Source organism: Theropithecus gelada, chromosome 4, assembly GCF_003255815.1.
Source record: "Theropithecus gelada isolate Dixy chromosome 4, Tgel_1.0, whole genome shotgun sequence".
NCBI classification, from domain to species: domain Eukaryota; kingdom Metazoa; phylum Chordata; class Mammalia; order Primates; family Cercopithecidae; genus Theropithecus; species Theropithecus gelada.
In genome coordinates this window covers 143,903,704-143,925,734 of record NC_037671.1, presented here as the reverse complement: position 1 = coordinate 143,925,734, position 22,031 = coordinate 143,903,704, and the positions used below count along the sequence as shown (strand labels likewise).

General features: G+C 35.7%; 1 protein-coding gene across 1 annotated transcript in view; it reads left to right on the top strand.

Annotated features, from left to right (window-relative positions):
* MAN1A1 (mannosidase alpha class 1A member 1) overlaps window positions 1–22,031 on the top strand; it is a 169,017-nt gene that overhangs the window by 38,537 nt on the left and 108,449 nt on the right. Inside the window, exons 3-5 of the mRNA XM_025384348.1 lie at window positions 3,069–3,165; window positions 7,990–8,105; window positions 20,279–20,359. Of these exons, the coding sequence (XP_025240133.1) occupies window positions 3,069–3,165; window positions 7,990–8,105; window positions 20,279–20,359 (294 nt within the window). The remainder of the gene's footprint in view (window positions 1–3,068; window positions 3,166–7,989; window positions 8,106–20,278; window positions 20,360–22,031) is intronic.

The window sequence follows — 22,031 nt, the reverse complement described above, 5'->3', positions numbered from 1 at the left end:
TATCAATGAGATTATAAGTGAGACACAGTCCTATATACTTCCCTTTCAATCCTTTAGAATCTTAACTTTTCATAGTGTGGCAGATACTCAATAAATGACCTGGCCTAATTAATCAACCCCGATGCCAATTGAGAAGAAAGTACAAATCAAAGAATCTTTTCTTATAAGCATGGAGTCAAGGGGAAGTAATACTATTTCTTTAATGCCTTATACCCAATTTAATATTTTCTGGGTTAAAATAATGGGTTGCAATTATGAAATTTTGGGTCCTTTCTTTCCTTTCACACAGTGTGTCAGCCGTACCTTTCACCGGAGCAAATAGACGTATTCAGGAAAAAAACATCTTTGGCTTGCTTTCGGTTTATCTTTTTTTGTGAGGGTTTCACTACTGCATTTGAAATTTGGACCCATTTTACTTCTACATGGAATGTCAGGCGGTAGAACCCTAATTAAGTTGATGAAAGACTACAAAAGAAACCTAAGGAGCCTGTGAAGAGGGGGGATCAATTCTATCCTTGTTAGTAGTTAAATTTTAGAAGTGACTTCCTTGTCCTGCCAGCTCATGAGAACTGGGTCTAGAGAACTTAAATTACTTCATCCCCATTGCCACTCAGCTGGGTAATGCCTTAATACTATAAAATTAAAAGCTGGTAGCCTTTTGATGTTTTCTAATATTTGTGTAAGTCGTAAATCTAAGTTAACAAGTTGATTTTATTTGTGACTTTTAAATTGAAGCTCATAGTTAGTCTATGCATGCATACACGCACATGCACACAATGTCTTATAGTTAACTTTAATGCGCTAAATCATTTCCAGAGGTGATCAGCTGGTGGAATTGGTTAACAATATGACTGTTCCTCTTTACAATTGCTGGATAAACCCCTCCCAATGCTTCATTCAGGGCATTTTGACCACATCATTTTCTTCTTTTCTAACTGTAACTCATAGAAATCCCATGGGATCAGGAACCCATTTTGAGAAATATGTCAGCAACTTTTGAAATGTAGGAAACTAACCAATTAGTGTCAGCTTTTCCCTTGAGGGAATAAAATAGGAAAAGTTAATATATGCTACAGAGGTTACTTTAGGAGATCCTCTACTAGTGGTACATTGTATAAATGATCATTTTTGACAAAGCTGAAACAAATCATCATAACTTTTTTTTTTCTGTTTTGATGTTCAGTATATTCCTAAAGTTTTTGAATTTATAAAGTATCTTTGGAAATTTACAAGAATGAAGAATTTACTAAATGTAGTACATTTAATGGGAAAACCAAATAAAACTCAAATATAATCTCTAGGTGTTCTGTAGATTTTTTTTATATACCTAGTCTTTCAGAGGCTCATTGGTTTCTATTTTTCTGTGATGTGAATTTAATTAGTTTTAATGTAGATTTAAAATTTAATAAACGTGATTACCTGCCATCTGTCAAGCAATATGCAAGGTGCAAAAACACACACCATGCTCATGTATTCCTTAGATACATCCTATAAGAAATTATCCCAAATTTTCAGATAAGAATCACAAAAGCTATGACTCATCCTTAAGTTTGTGACTAATCAGTGGCATTGTAGGGATTATAAATCAAGTCATGTGACCCTCAAATCTATTTTACTTCTCAACAAAATTAATTTATAAGAAAAAAATCCTGAAAATACTACCATATACACATTCTTTTGATTGTTGGAAGATCAATAATCTGATTCAGTAAAGGAAGATTTTGTTGCTGACTCGTTAAAGGAAGGTGATGCAATGTGTTGGTTAATGCCGTGGGCTTTGGAGTCAGGTCAGCTTGGAGATGAACCCTGGCACCTTGTCTATGGGAAAATGTGATGACTTTGACTAAAGTTGTTTTTTTAACTTCCAAGCCTCAGTTTCTTCATTTCCCTAACAATGGTAATAAAACATATTTCATAGGGTTGTAGCAGGAGTTGGTTACAATACTAAAGTCACAGTATTTAGCAGAGTACTCAGCAGATAATACTGATTCTTGGTAACTGTTGGTAATAATAGTGGTGAGTTAGGGAGGTAATTTACAAATTGGTTAAAGATGCTGATTGTTTTGTTCAGGAACGTATGAAAGCTTTGTTATTAATAAAATGATATTGATCTCAATGAAGATTTTGAGTGGTAAATGGCCCATAAATAATATCTATAACTTTATGTGATGCTTTAAGATACTCTGAAATATGGAGCCAGATTGGAACATTTTCCAATTATGTCCATATTTTGATTACTGTTGATAATAAATTGGGGGTGGTGGCATGAATAAGTTCTAGACAGTTGAAGCATCCCAACCCTTTTAAAAAATATGTATACGAAAATAATTATGTGTTCTTTGAGTCATTGAAAAAAATTTATACAACTAATTTATGGCAGAGGGGTTTGGCTTTTAAAACCATTATTGGTGCATGGACCTGCAATTAGGAATATACTGGATCAATCTTCAGTTACATACATATACACACATATGTATCCAATTAAAGATTGATCACGTTAAAATAAACAAGTTTTTCCAAAATCTAGGCATGATCACAGTTTTATTTTTTATTTCTTGTAAATATTTTAAAATACTTCTCCATATAGTCTTGGTCAAGAAACATCAAAGTGATTTAAAGGGATAACCTGAATATTTATCTGTAAGCTGTGAGGTCAACAAAGTAAGAAGAACTTTGTGCAAAAATACGAATTTTAAAGATAGTCTTTGCAGAATTAATCTGTTATGAAAATGAACTAGATAAATGTTGACATGGTTCATACTTTTAAGATAAGCTAAATTCCTGTTGTTGGGAACTGACTTTTGAAAATGGTATTTGTATTAAATAGGATTAAACGAACTCAAAAAGAAAACTTTCCATTTGTAAACATAAAAGGGTAGTGTGTATGTGTACGAGCATGTTTATATGAGCATGTGTGTTCTGGTTTATATAATCATAACCCTTTTACGTAGTCCTCCTTTTAACTAATGAATTTTAATGTTTCAGCCTTTGCTCTTCCATATATTACCTATTTTGTAGGAAAAACATCTCCATTCAAATTATAATCCTGTTTTTATTTTATTTCTCAGATGATGAAACATGCTTGGAATAATTATAAAGGTTATGCCTGGGGATTAAATGAACTGAAACCTATATCAAAAGGAGGCCATTCAAGCAGTTTATTTGGTGAGTAGATGTGCTTTGGTTTCTTAGTGACTTAGTAACTTCTCAGTAACTTAGTAACTTCTCCCCAATTGCTTCAGCTTATGGATGGTGAAGAAGTCTGTGTAATATGGCGCAGGCCATTTGGTTAGGAAACTTGAACACCTGATGGAATTAGGTAAGGATTGTGCATAGTGTGTCCTTCGGTTAGAGTAGTGGCTGCGTGTTCGAATAACCTGCGTAACTTTAAAGAGGACTGATTCCTGGAGCATACTTACAAAGATTCTCACGTAATGTTTATAGGGTGCAGTATCAGGATTTTTGGCCGGTGGGGTGATTCCCACCATAGAAGCACTTGGTGGGCTGCACTAACTGCTTCCTGTTAGGTAAAAGCTGTGCCTTTATACATAAGCTGGGCAAGGCTGCCAGCCATGGTGATCTTCAGTGTATCTCAATTTTGGCTGTAGGTTTCTCCTGTTTGTACCATGGAAGAGAAAGTGAGGATGGATTAGGTTAATTGAACTTCCATTTATCCACTTTTGCACGCTTTATTGTATTTGGTTCCTGCAGCAGCTCTCTGTGACTGGTACTGTGGGTGTTAATAACATTCCGTTGTGGAAGTAAGAAAGCTAAGTAACACAAGGGTTTCATGCATTCTTTGGGTCACAGAGCTGCCCAGTATCCTCCTACTGCACTTGATTTCTTTCTAATCCTTAAAATTTGTCTGTAAGTAACAGGATGAAGGGAATACAGTGTTACTCAGGAACTTCTGAATTCAACAATAGAACACTTTCTATACTTTAACTGAAAATATTAAATAATAGCAATTCACATAATAGTTTCAGCTCACATTTATTGAGCACTTACTGTGTGCCAAGTGCCATTCCTGCATTATCTCATTTAGCCTCATTAAAATATAATTTTATAGGTGAGAAAAATGAGGCCCAGAGATTAGTTTTCCCAGAGATAGCCACCTACTAACTGGCAGAGCTGGGACTTGAACCCTGGGATGGCTAACATTAGAGTCCATGCTCCTAATTCTGACATGTTGCTTTTCCATTTATTTAGAACCTTCCATGTATTTGGCTTTACTTGTAGCACTGGTGATAATGAAAATAATACAAGTCTTTGCACAGGTCTTTACACAAGTATTTGCCTAGTACACAACATATAAAATGTAAATAGTGAATTATCAATGCACCAGGTGGTTCAATATATACTTCCATGAAGTTCTGAGGAGCCAGTAGGACCTCAGGTTGGGAGAAGGGCATTGCAGGGTTTGCAAGAACAGGTAGAAAGAGCTGGGAAAAGTAGGAGAAAAGAGACTGTTGGTCTATCAGAGTGACACAGTTTTGAGATGAATAGAGCCTGTACCTGAAGTAGAGGCAGTAGAAGTAATCCCAGACACTTCTAAAGTAGTGTTTTAGGATCCAGCTACCAGTTAACATGGGTAAGGGAGAGGTATGAATTGAAGAGAGAAACTCTGAAACTTCATGCAGAGCCAGAGGTCTTTATTTTTTCATTGTTTATTATAACATTTTTTGAAAAAATTATAACTCCATTTTGCTTTTATCTGTATAAAAGTCGTTCGTACCCTTAAGAAATCAGTTAATGTGTTAAATTGCCGTAATCTTTATCAGAGGGATTGTTTGGTTTTGTGTTAAAACATTTACGATTTTAAAATTTGTTATTGAACATTAAAAATATGCTAGGTCTCTTAGGCCTGACTTTTGTTTTTTGGTTTTCATTGGCTTTTTCAGTAAAAAAACACTTTTCATAATCAAGATAAGAACTTGCTCTTAGAAAAAGAGCTACAGGTATTAGCATAAGGAAATGAAATATTAATAATTCAAATGGTATTTAATCTCATTCCATCTTCAAATTAAAATAAGATGCATAATGATTTTCTCATTATAGAAATACCAATATAGGGGAACTTGTTACAAAGGCATACAAAGTTTTCATTTTTACAGATGAGAAAAACTTTTAACTGACTTCTTTAGCCCGCTTCTCAGTCAGATTTCTTATCTGTGTAATATGTAGTCCCGTATATTCACTCAGCAAACCAGGCAGAAGTTAGGAAAATGTGAGTTCTTTACCACCTGGCTTCTTAGGAAATAGTGTTTCGTTTGAGATAAGTGATTTTGAGTTTTAACCCTAAAAACAACCTTTTTGGGGAAAGTATTAGGCATTATGAATCTTTTCCCAGTTCTGAGCCACTGGGGAGCTCTTCAGGTCTGCTTCCTTCTCATGGTTGTCTCTCACCAGTTATGTTGAACCTTCCATCTTTTCCATAGACAAAGACTGGTTCCTTCCTAAACAACTTTAACGAATATAAAAAAGCATCTTAAATATTCGTGATCTCCCAATTCCATCTTAAACAGGAAACTAGAACTATTTATTTCAATATTTCAATGGTAAAAAGATTTCAAGTAAAACTGCACCTCAAAGAGAGGTATTTTGTGCCCGACCAATTATTCTCATGTAAAGCTACAATACAAGAAATAAAAATATTAACGTAAGGCTGTTAATAACCTAGAAATGAAATGTCAATGAAAATATGAAGCTGATATCATATTTCAAAATGCCCACTTTAAAATATTCCCTCCAGTGTCTCTCTGAATCCATAGTTCTAGCTTCGAAAAAGTTAAAGGAAATTGGATTACAGTAAAACATGTCACAAAATGCAAGTGACTTCAGGTTTCTTTCTCCTTATCATTAGATAAGGTTTACAATTTTTATCTTTTTGAAAATCAAGTGTTTTAATATCCTGTTATTTATAGTTTTCTAATAACTTCTCAGCTTGGCATTTGAAAGGCATGTGCCAGTGAAATAATTTTCATTTATATTTATAGATTCGGTCTTGGATCGTCCAGAATGTTAATTATGTATAGGAAGTGTAGTGCCCAGTCTTTCAGCAGTCATTCATTGTGCACCTGAGTGTAGGATCGGCTGCCTGCCACTTGCACAGCCAATAACAAGGATGAAGTTCAGTGAAAGGAAAATGACTTTTATTTCCAAAACTAGAGGTGGCTGGCTTACTCCTCTAGAAACTGCTTCAAACTTGAGGCTGGGAAGAGGATCTTAAAAATGGAACTTGGACTGGGAGGCATATGGGAAGGGTGCCTGAGTGTAAGGTCTGCGTGTCTTGTTCTGGTGGCTTTCTCTAGCTATAGTCCACCTGGAGTGCAGGCTGATGTTGTATCAACAATGGCTGGGTTGCTGACTAACTGCCTTGAGGTAATCTCTGAAATTTTGCAGCTGGGTCTCCATCCTTGATCTGTCACAAGATTAGCCCCTGGAACTTCTAAGTAAGCACATAATTAGATCCGAGTATACAATTACGTAAATGTTCATGGGGTAAAAGAATGCATAGTGGGAAAGGGAAGGGAATGAAGTTTCAAAGCATGTTTCAGGGGCATATTTTAAGACTAAGGAAAAAGATTTCTACAGTTTGCTTCAAGGTTACATCTTGAGACTGGAAGAAAGGATGAAGAAAAACATTTTAAAATGCGTTGTGAAGCTGAACTACTCAATTACAATTGGGCATCATTGTCACAATTCCACAGGACACCATAAGGAATCTGGAGATAAGTAAGACGTGACTTGTTTGTTCTGAGTTTATAGGCTGAGTGCATCCCTCATGCCTCTAATTCCAGTATTTTGGAAGGCCAAGGTGGGAGGATTGCTTGAGGCCAGGAGTTTGAGACCAGCCTCAGCAACATACCAAGACTCATCTCTACAAAAAAATTTTTTTAATTAGCCAGGTATGGTGGCACACACGTATAATCCCAGCTACTCAGGAGGCTGAGGCAGGAGAATCACTTGTGCCTAGAAGTCTGGGGCTGCAATGAGCTATGATTGCGCCACTGTACTCCACCCTGGGGGACAGAGCAAGACCCTGTCTCAAAAGCAGAAAAAAGTTTATAGACTAAAAGATGCACATGTGTAATTTTAATACAAGATAGAAGGTGATGAATGCCAGGGCAACGTGAAGTCTCCATGTCATTGGAATTCAGAGGAAGTAAACCACAGAGGTCAGGACTTGTAGAGGATGGAGGGCAGTTAGCATCAGTCAGAGTTCATACAGGGGTGAAATTTCATTTTAGAGTAATGTCTTCTTAGAACTATCACTAAACAATTTTAGATCTAATTATATTTAGAGTTTTGCACAGGTGCACTTTGATTACATTAGTCTTAATAAGTCTGTTGCTCCTTGGTTTTAGGCCTGTTCTTTTCTTGCTAGAGAATGCAATCACAGGCCGGGGGTGCAGTGGCTCACGCCTGTAATCCCAGCACTTTGGGAGGCCTAGGCGGGTGGATCACAAGGTCGAGAGATTGAGACCATCCTGGCCAACATGGTGAAACCCTGTCTCTACTAAAAACACAAAAATTAGCCCGTCATGGTAGCATGCGCCTGTAATCCCAGCTACTCAGGAGGCTAAGGTAGGAGAATCACTTGAGCCTGGGAGATGAAGGTTGCAGTGAGCTGAGATTGCGCCGCTGCACTCCAGCCTGGGCAACACAGTGAGACTCCATCTCCAAAAAAAAAAAGGAAAGAAAAGAGAGAGAATGCAATCACAAATGAAATTTCTAAGAGAAATTTCTGAGACATTTATTTTTTGTAACTCAGAAGAAACTTTAAAGATTAGTGTATTAGTGAATAGCCTGTGATAATTTTTGGTTTGGTGCCGTTTTATACTTTCATTGAAAGAATTTTAGACTATGTTTAATATTATTGCTTATTAATAAATCCAGTATTACCCTCTCCCTGTCTTAGGTGTGGTCAATTTACATATATTTTATCTAGCCAAAGTATTTTATCAAATATTTTTCTGCTATTTTCAGGTAATATCAAAGGAGCAACTATAGTAGATGCCCTGGATACACTTTTTATTATGGAAATGAAAAATGAATTTGAAGAAGCAAAATCATGGGTTGAAGAAAATTTAGATTTTAATGTGGTAAGTTAAATAAGAGTTGCTAATTCAGTCCTTAAATGTCAATTAACATGGATAAATTCTATAGTGGGCCCTATTATTGTATTGTAATGTACTCTAACAAAAATAATGCAACTTTAGATAGTACAAATATTATTATCTTACACTGTGTTCTTAAATTGTCCTCACTTACTACACAAATTTGTGTCTTGTTTTTTGGCAAAGTAAGGGTAAGAGAAAATAAATTAGTATTTATTGAGACCTACATGTGCCTAGTATTGTTCAGTCCCACCACAATGCTATGAGATGGACATTAATTTCACACCTTTGTATATTAAACATCTGCACCTCAGAGGCTTACTCCAGACTGTACAGCTGTTGTGTGTCAAGAGCTATGATTCTGATGTAGGTCCGTGGGGCTCCAGTGCTTATGCTTTTACACGGTGTCATGGTGTCTCCAGCAGCAGCAGCAGCGTTCATTTTCCCGTAAAGAAAGCTTCAAATTTTGTGGATCTTATACACCTCTCAGTAAAAACAAATTGATTATATATGTGATATATGTTCTTAAATTTTGTGTGCCATCGTTCTCAGCAAATATTTCAAGGCCCATTGTATACTGAGGGAAAGAGTCAGAATTAAGGATAGTGAATACTACTAATACTTCTTGATAATTTCAGATGGGGAGGACTACATCTTATCAGCTCTGATTTGATAGTCGTTGTTTTACTTTATAATGATATTGACAACTTATTCTAAGAAAAGAAAACATGTAGGCCATGGAATTTTTTAGTCATTCACTTAAGTGTGCATTATCGGTATTTCTAATCTGAGACCACTTTGCAGAAATTCTCGTAAGTCTCTTGTCTTTTGGGTAAGCATTTGATAGTATCTGTAAATCCCAGTCACCATGCACAAGTAACATTCTGTATATTGAAAGTGGACAAAGAGAATTTCTCACTGTTGCCTCTGCTTTGTGGCACTCTTGCTCTCAGAGACCAAATGAGGACACCAGTGTTAGGCAGAATATTAAGGATCAGTAAAGCTAAGTATTTCCCCCGTCTATTTCAATTAAAAACTTATATAAATTAAAAGTTTAATATTTTGTTTCTACTCCTCTAATTAATTGCTATATATACCTCATTTGGGGCACCTTAAAGACAGGCAGATGAGTCTGTGTTTAATTTGCCTAATAATTGAATCTAGAATATAAAGGAGACCGTATTCCAATCAATATTAAGGAACCTTGGGGATCAATGTGTTAAACCCTTCTATTTTAAACATGAGAGAACCGGCATGAGGAGCTAGTGATTTGCTCAAGGTTATGGAGCTATTTGATTAGAGTGACCTGTGGTAGTGCTGATATTGATAGAGCTAAATATGAAAAATTAAAGCACTGGAAAAAAACTTTCATTTCGGAGGCTTGCTTTCTTAATAATACTTCTGTGGGCCAGGCGTGGTGGCTCACACCTGTAATCCCAGCACTTTGGGAGGCCAAGGCAGGCAGATCACGAGGTCAGGAGTTTGAGACCAGCCTGGCCAACATGGTGAAACCCCATCTCTACTAAAAATACAAAAATTAGCCGGGCATGGTGGTGTGTGCCTGTAATCCCAGCTACTCAGGAGGCTGAGGCAGGAGGATCACTTGAACTCAGGAGGCAGATGTTGCAGTGAGCCGTGATTGCACCATTGCACTGCAGCCTGGGCAGTAGAGCAAAATGCCATCTCCAAAAAAAAAAAAAAATTTCTTTGGTTCTACCTTCTTATTAAAATCAGCTACCTACCTTCAAAAACCTGTAGGCTTATCTTTAGCTATATATGAGACCTATTGATATCTCTCTTTTCAAGAAAGGGTAAGGGAATAATAACTACATTCCTCTAAAACACTAATGATGGAAAACTGGAAAGCAAACTTTAATAACACTTGACTTATGAATAGTGTCCAAGTTTCTTACTGAATCTTGGACTTGTGCATCTGATAATTGTAGCATTGTTGCCCCAAACCTCCTCAAATATCATAGCAGTTTTTTTCTTTTCACAACCTGTGCGACCTGTGGTAGTCTGAGGAACTCTGGACTTGGGGCCAGGGGTTGGGGTTGGTGGAGGATGAGGAGCAGTTCTATTTAAAATGAGTAAGTACAAAGGTAACAGACGAGATGTTACTATAACAGAAGGCAGTTGGCTGCCCTCAGACCACCACAGGATGTCTTCAATGTGTTCCATGGGTCCTGGGGACCTGGGAGAAGGATAGATGAATTTAATAGGGGATATCAGACTGTGTAGAAGAGAAGAAGAATTTACTGGGCTTCCTTACTTGTAAGATGAAGGGATTCGACTAACACTGAGTTATTGCTAAGATACTGAACTTTGAAGTTTTCTTTGTTTATTTAAATTTTTATTTTATTTTTTAATAAAATTTCACTCAATTAGTATGCAGATTTTGCATATATATTTTAGGCCTGTTAATGATAGTTTTGGGTTATACCTTTCAAGATATAATTTTAAAATATGTACAACTATTATGTATTTATAAAAATTAAATATATTTCAAAAAATTACAGCCACATTTCTCAAGTGTGTTTATTACACTATTTTCTTAATATAAGAGGTCTTGAAAAATATTTGTTGCAGGTCTCTCTTTGGGTATTACCATGTTTTCCTTTTAAAAAATATGTTGTCAACAACAAACAATGTTTCCCATATTAAAAATAGTAACATATAAATTCAGGAGAGGTATATTGATTTACTTTTCTTTTTTTTTTTTTTTTTTAATTTATTTATTATTATTATACTGTAAGTTGTAGGGTACATGTGCATAATGTGCAGGTTTGTTACATATGTATACTTGTGCCTTGTTGGTGTGCTGCACCCATCAAATCGTCATTTACATCAGGTATAACTCCTAATGCAATCCCTCCCCCCTCCCCCCTCCCCATGATAGGCCCCGGTGTGTGATGTTCCCCTTCCCGAGTCCAAGTGATCTCATTGTTCAGTTCCCACCTATGAGTGAGAACATGCGGTGTTTGGTTTTCTGTTCTTGTGATAGTTTGCTAAGAATGATGGATTCAGCTGCATCCATGTCCCTACAAAGGACACAAACTCATCCTTTTTGATGGCTGCATAGTATTCCATGGTGTATATGTGCCACATTTTCTTAATCCAATCTGTCACTGATGGACATTTGGGTTGATTCCAAGTCTTTGCTATTGTGAATAGTGCTGCAATAAACATACGTGTACAGAATGGGAGAAAATTTTTGCAATCTACTCATCTGACAAAGGGCTAATATCCAGAACCTACAAAGAACTCAAACAAATTTACAAGAAAAAAACAAACAACCCCATCAAAAAGTGGGCAAAGGATATGAACAGACATTTCTCAAAAGAAGACATTCATACAGCCAACAGACACATGAAAAAATGCTCATCATCACTGGCCATCAGAGAAATGCAAATCAAAACCACAATGAGATACCATCTCACACCAGTTAGAATGGCGATCATTAGAAAGTCAGGAAACAACAGGTGCTGGAGAGGATGTGGAGAAATAGGAACACTTTTACACTGTTGGTGGGATTGTAAACTAGTTCAACCATTATGGAAAACAGTATGGCGATTCCTCAAGGATCTAGAACTAGATGTACCATATGACCCAGCCATCCCATTACTGGGGATATACCCAAAGGATTATAAATTATGCTGCTATAAAGACACATGCACACGTATGATTTACTTTTCTAGTCATTGTGTTGTGAAGTTTTTCAGCTTACTGTATTCTAGTTGGTTTTAATATTTCACATAAGAATTTGTCTTATATTCACCCATTCTATCCAGAAATCCAAATGATTATTTTTAAAATTACAGGATTTTTCTTCAAAAAAATTGAGAAATTTTTCTCATTTATATGGAGAAAGGAGAAATTGAAAAAGCTTTACCAAAAAAAAGAAAAATTATACTAAATAACATGTAGTATAATTCTAGCTTATAAATATTGTTACTTACATTTTAGTTAAAACTTTTTCCTGATAAGGTATTCTATTTGACAGCGTAAGGGTATTATTAAAAAAGTTGGCCAGGCGTAGTAACACACGTCTGTAATCCCAGCCCTTTGGGAGGCCAAGACGGGCGGATCACGAGGAGATCAGGAGATTGAGACCATCCTGGCTAACACAGTGAAACCCCATCTCTACTGAAAATACAAAAAATTTCCCAGGCATGGTGACACGTGCCTACAATCCCACCTACTCGGGAGGCTGAGGCAGGAGAATAGCTTGAACCTGGGAGGCAGGGGTTGCAGTGAGCCGAGATTGCACCACTGCACTCCAGCCTGGGCGACACAGAGAGACTCAGACTCAAAAAAAAAGAAAAGAAAAGTTAATGCATCTAAATTCATTGCAAAGGGAAAATAAAAGCAAAACAAACACTATTGTTGAGAGTTGGCTTATCCTGTGGTGCTCCTAAGTATAAACAAATTTTATACTCAAGAATAAATTTGTTAATGTGAAATATCCAATTTATATCACTGAAAAGTGTAAAGTTTTCTATTGTTTCATACTGTAATTAACTAAAACTCATTTTCTTTTCATTAGGGCATAGGAAGTTGATTCATTTTGCATACTTGGTAGCACAAAGTTCAAATGACTTTAATAGCTGGCTTAAAATAAGTCACTGGGATAATATGTTCTGGGGAGTAAGGAGCAAGGACTTCACAGAAGGAGCTTGTATTCAGTTCAAGTATCTGTAGAAGCACATAGATATTGGGAGAAAATCCTAAGTATTGACTCCATGAATAAGTTTTCTAATTTTAGCTCAAAGTAATCTTAGGACAATGAATCTAAAACTGATTCTTGGTTGGTCACTCTTCATTCACTCATGTATTATTTACTAAGTATCTTCTAAGGATCAAGTATTTACTCTTATGGGCATTTAGTCTAGCAGGAAAAGTAGTCAGAGAACCCTAGCTAGTACCAGGCTATCTCGGTAGGAAAGAAATGAAAGAGGAAACTACTATTTGGCCAGGCGTGGTGGCTCACACCTGTAATCCCAACACTTTGGGAGGCCCAGGCTGGTGAATTTCTTGAGCCCAGGAGTTCAAGACCAGCCTGGGCAACATAGTAAGACCTCTCCCACCCCATATCTATTAAAAAAAAAAAAAAAAAAAAAAACTCCAGCCTGGGCAACAGAGTGAGACTCTGTCTCAAAAAAAAAAAAAAAAAAAATTAGTAGTGTGTGATACATACCAAGTATTATAATATGTTATTTTTTTCATGGGTGTATCTTGTTTAATCTTTGTGACAAGCATACAGAGTAGTAACTGATATTTTTCCCTATACTTATAGATGAATAGGTGGTTAATTAGTCTGTCCCAAATTATGCAGCAAGATCTCAGGTTTGATGAACACAGTCTGCCTAACTCAGTGACCTTGTGTTTTTTTAATTGGAGAAGAAATGCAAAGAAGTGAGAAATATATAGACAGCCAGAGAATTTGAGTCCTCTGAGGTTAGCCATGTCATCTTAATATTACAGTATTAATTAGAGTTTATTGTTCGATAGTGATTTGATAAATGTTTGTTAAATGAATGAGAAGTTAAGCTATCTTGTCCTACTTCCTGACAGCCTATGCTATACTCAGCTGGAAGAAGAGCTCAGGTGGAAGGGTAGCTGTATTGTGTCATCTGTTTATATAGTTATAGATGATCTGGAGTTCAAGTCAGCTGGTCTACCTGTTGTTACCTAACCTATTTCCAGAACAGATTTGTAGTGGCCCCTGACAACAGGAGGATCAGTTATGTAAGAACAAATGATCAAGGGTTTCCTATTTGGGTATTTCTGATTTCAATTGTGTTCTTTTACTGGCACTTAAAACAATGTTGGTTACCTAGAACCTCACATGAGAAATATTGAAAACTATCTTCTGTAATGAATTTTATAGAATATGTAGAATTTTTCTCCAGATAACAATTTCTTATATTAACCCTCTGTAAAAGCTAAAGCTGTGTAGAAATTTTCCTTAAAGCCATATTTCTAGACTGCAGTAAAGCGATATCTGAGTGTGAGAGGCAGAGCCTTGAGCATGGCAAAGGATAAATGATCAGCCTGCTGTAGACACTAACTAGCAACACACTGCAACTGTGATCTTTGGCAAGCATCTGGATCATGCCTTTGGTTGTAATGAACACCTTGTGTTTTGGAGAACATAAGTACTGGTGGCAACGGTGACTTTTTTTTTTTCTTCAATGTAAAGATCCAGATTGTTTGCATATCCAGTTGGAATGCCCTCCTACTTTTCAAGAAAGTTAAGTTGTAGGGTTCCCTGTCAGGAGGATATATGTTGACTTCAAGAAGCAACTTTGGATCTTCTCAAATGCATGACTGAGTACTTGGCTTAGGTCCAGAGTTCCATGCCATAGAGCATGAAAGAAGTTACTTTTGCCCTAGTGTTGCTCCTGAGAAAGGTCTGTTTTAGAGCCCTGTTATATCCTGATGGGTGCAGATAACTAAATTAATTATCCTGTTAAATGAAGTTACTGAGTGTGTTCCATCTGAATGCTAGGGAATACCTGCTGAGAGTGATGATTTGGGTTTTGGTTTTAAGAGGATACTGTGCTGTTCTCTATGATGGTAATTAGGGCTGCTGCTTGAGAGCCTCTGTACCTGCATGGTAAAACCAATCTATTAACATAGAGAAAATAGGTATTTGCATATCTTTGTGGCCCACAGAACTTGCACTTTGTTAGTGGTCTTAAGAGGTTTGTCACGTTGCTTAAATAGGAAGCCAAAGGCTCCTCGGACACACTGTGACACACTGACTTACACTGTGAAATATTGCAATTTAATCTGTTTAAAGGAGTTGTATGCTTTTAATCCTCAAAGTGGTAATCCAGCACACACTTTGAAGTATCATTTATAAATAAAGGTATATGCTAAGCCTAAACATAGGCAAGGCTTATTGGTAGTTACCAGTCTTTAATCAATGGCTTTGAAAAGTCTCATGTTGCTTCTGACAAAGCCATTAATTAAAGATAAAGCATCGTTATCATGTGTTAGTAATGGAGCAGTTGTTAGTTATTTACATTGGATTGTAGTGAAACAGTTGATATTAAACAGAAATATTGCATTGGTGTGTAGTGGGCAGTTATTAAAGCTTGCTTGATTCTCATGTGTGATAACAGCCCCATACCCAGGCTCATAATTCACTAAGTAGAAAGCTGATACAGAGTTTGGAGGAATAGCTAGCAAAAGAGTAGCTACTGATTGTAGGGATCGGAGAACTGTCCTTTTAAAAACAAAAACTATGACACTTTGAGTTCACTCTGAAAATCAAGCACTCAGAATAGAATTTAAATATTTCTGAAAAGTTCTTTTCCAAGAAATATTTTTCCATTTAATGCAATCAATCAGATCTGTCATGCTGTATGGAATCATAAGATAATAATTAAGGAGAATTCTAATACAAATGTGACTCAGAATAAACATCATAAGGCTTGAAGGTCCAAAGAAACAATTTATGTGTTCCTCGGGAAAAGCTTGCACCTTTATATAACTCCTCAAGCAAAAGGAAACTGGCTGAATCTGCACCAAAACTTAAATTTGTTATTTTCATTGTCGAGCCTGTTATTTCACTTACTGAAATCTATTAAAATACATTGTCGTATAGCTAATTTTGGTGAATAAGTTGCCTATAAAAATATCAGATTTCAGAATTGTTTAAAGTGCTCTCTTATCTAGTGTGAAGAGGTTGGTCTTTCAGATACTTATTTGAAAACAGGTTTCGAAGTGTTCATTCTCTCTGTTGCCTAGATGGGGTTAGATACTTCCTGTCCATGATCTCATGATACGTTGGTTCGGAAGAAGCCTTTCTTTGCAGAGGGATGGAGCATGATGTTAGGATTGGAGGAGGGAAGCATACAAAATAATTTATAAATTGGACTCTTTTTTTCATGTTAGCAGTCTTTATCACTTTATCTCATACATTTACATATATGTATAGTAAATGAGTAGACAAAAATATACAGAAAAGGGATGCATTTAAGGTGGAAGTTATCAATCTAAAACACCCAAGACAATGATAGAGATTAGTACTGAGACATAATTTTTTCATGATTTGTAATACTCGCCTCTTGATTTTAGGTGTAAATTTAGGCATACCATATATTCAGTTTTTAGATGAATCTGGTTTAGTCAGTTCTTTGATTCAGTGGTCATTGATATAAGTAAATCAAAATGAAAGAACAGTTTCTCCAATTCTTATTTTTTTATTGGTAGGTCTTAACCAAAAATTTCCAACCTTCTCTTGTTTATTGGTTGACATTAACTAATAGGTACATGGAATTTAAATAAAAGACGGGATCTACTTCTTAAACTGCCACTCACGTAAGACTGTGTACTAGAAGCCACTGAATACATGGGGCATACTGGAATGCAATCTTAAAGATTTAAAGGGGAAGTTAAGTTTATTTTAAAACAAACTCAGGTAGACTGCAAAATTCACATTGTTAGGATAAATCTCATAAGATTTAGTGTTACAGGCTGCTTTGTCTACCTGCTGTCCTCCCCCTGCTCCACATACCCCCTCTGTCATCAGGGTAAGTCAGTAGAAAACTTTTAGAACATCATGATTATTAGTAAGAATATATTCATTTAAATTTAATATTTTAATGAGAATTAGAATCAGAAGTTTATAGAAATGGCCTGAGACCCTCAATTGTAGAAATTCACTTTTGAAAATTCAGATTTCATATAAAATATATCAAGCCCCAAAGGAAGTTGGTCAAGTTCTGTATTTCAAAAGAGGATATTTAAGCCCTTGAGAAATAAGACCTCAAATAGGCCAAAGAAGGTGAGTATTTTTGACTCTAGAGTTTCTGATTTTCCAGTGACCCTGGGAAGGTAGGTTTTAGTTCATTTAGGCTGAGCTGCACAGTGGTAGCAGCAACAACTGTCTATTGAGTGCGTTACTTGGGCCAGCTATTGTGTACATTGCTTTACGTCGTGGAGGAATGCTTTGTCCCTTTCTACATATGATGAAACCAAGACTCGGAATAAATTAATTACCTGGGACCTCAAACTCAGATGGCTTCCAAATCAGCCTTCAATCCCAGGTCTTTCTGATTTCTGCAGTTTATAGTCTGCTGCTCCAGGATAGCCGACCAATTTGGTGTGGTGAGAGGATTTTTATCTTCTTAGTCTTTTTCATCTACAGATCTGTAAAGAGTGAACTAAAGGGTCTAAATTTCAATCTTTTGGCCTAAAAACATAATACAACCTAGAATATTGAAAGCAACCTCAAAGTAAGGTTTCTATATTCCTTAAACTTAACTTTGAAAAGGAGAGAGAAAGAATTATGTGTTGGAAATTTGAATGTGGTTCTGGTTTTCAAACAGAGAAGATGGTGACCTGAGAACTAGTGATGGTGCTGGTGTGATGTTCCAGAGCAAGATTTATTAAAGACAAGGACATAGCAGTCACTGGGATCCTTCATGGATTAACTAACAAGCCAGATTTGCTTCTTAAACAGGCTCACTGGACAGACTGTTAGATCCATGAAATCCAGAGCTGTAGCAAGTTACCTTGAGTATGACACCTTGCAGGGTCATTTCTCAATATTGTACAGTACAAGATAAATAAAATTTAGGTTTTAGAATACGTAATTGAATCAATAACTGGTTGAATAACTGCATCCAACAGTTGATTGATGTCTAGCTGAAGATATATTTCTGGCGGTGTTTGACATAACTCAGACCTCCATGTTGCAATAATTTTTATCAGATGTCTATATAAAGGTCCTGATTATCCAAATTTTCACAGGAGGAAGAGAAAATGCATTATGTAAAGAATCTATAGCCAGAATAAGAATATAAGATCATCTTGTAAGTCTTCAATAGGCAGCAATGTGGGAAACTGTTTCCAGGTTTAAAAACTGAAAAACACAAGTACTAATTGAGAGGAATGTGATTTGAGGGTTTAAGCTTATTCCATTTTATTATTAGATATTATTACTCTTAAACATAGGAAACAGTCACGTGAACCAAACTAAATGTATGGATTATCTTCCCTTTTCCTTATCAGTAATTTTGTAGAACATTAAAGCCTTTGCCAGTATTTATGTAAAACTCATTCAGAGTGATAGACCTCAAAGTTAAATTACACCTATATAGAGTACTTTTAATCAGATTGTATCAGGTGCACATTACAAATTATAAAATACAGTTAAACACACCAGTCTTATTTTGTGATGTTTTTGCCTAACTTTGACCTAATAATTCTGTCTCCTAACTTGTTTTCATAATTGTCCTTTTATAGGAATTTTTTTGAATTTTTTTAACTTAAGCAATTATTTGGCTTTAATTGTTAGATCCTTAAACCTTTTTACAGAGAGCATGTAAGGATAAAATGAATACTTATCACCTTTTTTTGTGGAAATGTTTTATCCCACTAAAATGTAGACTCAAGTGACCTTGAGGACCTTATCAGTCTTTATTGCCATTTCCCTATAACCTAGGACAGGATCTGGCACATAGTAATTGCTTAATAAATGCTTGTTAAAGGAAATAATATCTCATGATTTTGACTAAGTTTATCTGCCAGATATTGACTCCATATATTTTAAATTGCTGTGAGTCCCATGATTATTAGTGAGTGGTTTGATGTTAGGCAAAAGTGAACAACTACTCAGTAGGCCCAATGAACATGAAAAGAAGGTAACTAAAGCTTGAAATGTACTTTATAATCTAAATAGTAGGTTAACTATTCTAACTTATCTAGTAACAGAATGTAAGACGGATCTATTTACTAATCGAGTATAAAATATTGGCAGTAATTACTAATTATATGACCATGAATAAAGAGACTTGGGGGCATTATCATGTGAGGTGTATAGAAGTCAGACTAGCAGAGCCCTGAATCAGGAGTCACAGTACTCAAGTTCAAATCCTGCTTCTAAGTTTAGTTGTCTGAACTTCAAAAAGTAACATTAACCACTATAAGTCTCGGCTTCATCATTTTAAAATGGACATACGAATAGTAATTAATTCATAAGGTCATTGTGAGGACTAAAAGAGATAGTCTATATAAAGACATTAGCACAGCACCTGGTACGTTGTAAATAATAAAAGCAAGCTATTATTGATGTAAATAAGGACTATTTCACCATGGTATAGCATACATGATTATTATCATGTCCTTTATGCAAAGATGAATTATCTTCTCAGAGATGAGAAGAACACTCCCAAGCCACAGGCAAAAAGTTGGAAACCAGCACTAGGACCCAAGTCCTTGGACTTCAAATCCTATTTGCAGTCCAGCTGTGCATCATGATGAAAAGATTCCTAGACTAATGTTGAACTACTAGATTCCTAGACTAATGTAGGCTGAATGGCCTTTCAGGAATAAGAAGCAGACAAATGAATAAAATAAAGGAGAATGCAGATCAGAAAAAAAAATACCCTGGCCCCGTTGCATTTACACAAATAGGGAATATCAAGTATTGTATCTGCTGTTGAAGAGAGGAAAGAACTTTATTTTGCAAATATTTTTATAATTTTGTTTAGGAGTCAAAATTATTTTTATCTATTGTATTAGTCCATTTTCACACTGCTGATAAAAACATACCTGAGACTGGGAAGAAAAAGAGGTTTAATGGACTTACAGTTTTACATGGCTGGGGAGGCCTAACAATCATGGTGGAAGGCAAGGAGCAAGTCACATCTTACATGGATGGCCGCAGTCAAAGAGAGAAAGAGCTTGTGCAGGGAAACTCCCTTTTTAAAACCATCAGATCTCATGAGACTTATTCACTATCACAAGAACAGCACGGGAAAGACCCCCGCCCACCATGATTCAGTTATCTCCCATGCGGTCCATCCCACAACATGTATGAATAATAGGAGCTACAAGATGAGATTTTGGTGGGGACACAGAGACACACCATATCTTTTATTTTAAGTATGTTTTTTCTTTATTTTAAAAAATTGTTGTATAATGATTGTATGATTTGGGGGGTCCATTAGTGATGTTTTGATATATGTAATGCACAGTGATATTTAATACTTTAATTTTAAAAGGGAGAGCGTTTCCCCCTGTATGTAAATTTCTCTGGGTAAGCATAAGATTTGAACAAAATTTAAGTATTTAGTATAATTTATCACAATTATGGTTTTCTGAAATGTGTACTATCATGTTTGATTTTTTTTTTTCCATAGAATGCTGAAATTTCTGTCTTTGAAGTAAATATACGCTTTGTTGGTGGACTACTCTCAGCCTACTATCTGTCTGGAGAAGAGGTAAGATGAAAAGTGGTATATAAATGTGAATTATAAAGCATCTTAAACTACGTTTTTGGTAAAATATGCCATTTGTGACATATATTTAGAAGGAATCTATGGAATTTTTATATTTCAATGAAGCTGTAGCTTACACTGAGTTTCTTATAATATGTACTAATTAAATGAGCAAGCTGGGAAAGTTTGGCAGAACATATTGTCAGCAAATGTTAACGCCTTTAAAAACTGGCTCTATTGTGTTATGTATGGTGTGATTATAGCTACAAATTATATGTGCCTATGGACAAATTAAAAAAGTTTAGTGTAGTGGCAGGCTTGTGGATGAATTTTTTTCTTTAAGAATTATTTTAATGTTAATACAAATAAAAACTTTTTTAAATGAATAAAGCCTGGCAAGTAAGATATAAAAATTATAGTTTTTATGTAATTGAGAGGGTAAGACACATAGCTACCAAGTAAACAGTCCTAAAGGCCAGCATCCCTGTATCAAGTGCTTTGGAGCTCTTCCTGAGTCAAGGCTTCATTAATTATCCACTGCTTGGAGCAAGGCAGGAATTTTAAATTTAACTGCCTTTTATTGATAGATTAAGAAAGGATTTTTGTATCCTCTTAAAGGCCGCTGATGCTATTTTCTTGAAAGGTTTTGGACAACTTTATGAATATCGTAAGTGTCCACTAAGGGTTGTTGGAATGGGCCTCATCTTTAATGTTGAAAGTGTTAAATGCTGACATTATGGAAAAACTGTCACATACTTCAGTTGCACGTCAATCAGATTTGAGTTAGCCTCAGCATTCCAACTGGGGAAAGAGTAGATCTTACCCAATGCAGTATTTCATGTATTGCTATGCTCCTTCAAACAGATTTAAGCAGAGCAATAAATGTGTAATGAGAAAAGCTGCTTGACTTTGTTTGTGTCTCTCAAGCACTTTCTTAACCACAACATACAACCCTCACAATCTTACATTTCCTCTCTGTTTAGATTTTATTCTACCTTAGATCTTTCCAAAGTAAATAGATGACTTCTGTATTCCTCTGTGTCTCTCCTGTTTTAGTGTTAAATGTTGTTCATTGTGGACTCTGTTACCTTCTCAGCCAGGGCAATGTGATCCCCTGGTACATTATGCCTCTTCCTCCCTTTTTTCGATTTTTCCACTACCAAATAACTTCATTTGTTCAGTTCGGTTTAGGGTATACTAAGGATTAAGCCCAAACCAAAATACCGCAGAACACTATATTTTTAAAAAGTTATGTTTAAAATTAACTAATGTTATTTTAGTTAACAGGTTTCTGCTTTTAGAATACTTGTCCTTGAGTATCCAATGCCAGGATGTTCTCATTGCTTTGGATATGATATACTAAGATGACCTTGGTTTTAACTTCTTCCATGATTTTTGTGGAGGTGAGACAATTTGGAGGAAATAAGGATTGCATCCTTTTGTGTCTGGGCTCAATTAGGATAATAGAGCATACAAAGAAAAACACATACGTATTTATTCTAAATATACATCATATTTGATTAGGATACTTTTTCACTCAGTGTTTTAAATTTACATATATATGTGTTTCCATATATGTGTATACTTGATGTGTATATATATATAATTATAATACCCACATATTATAGTTTGCCTATAGATAAAATAATTTGCCTAAGACTTTGTAAGGATATTT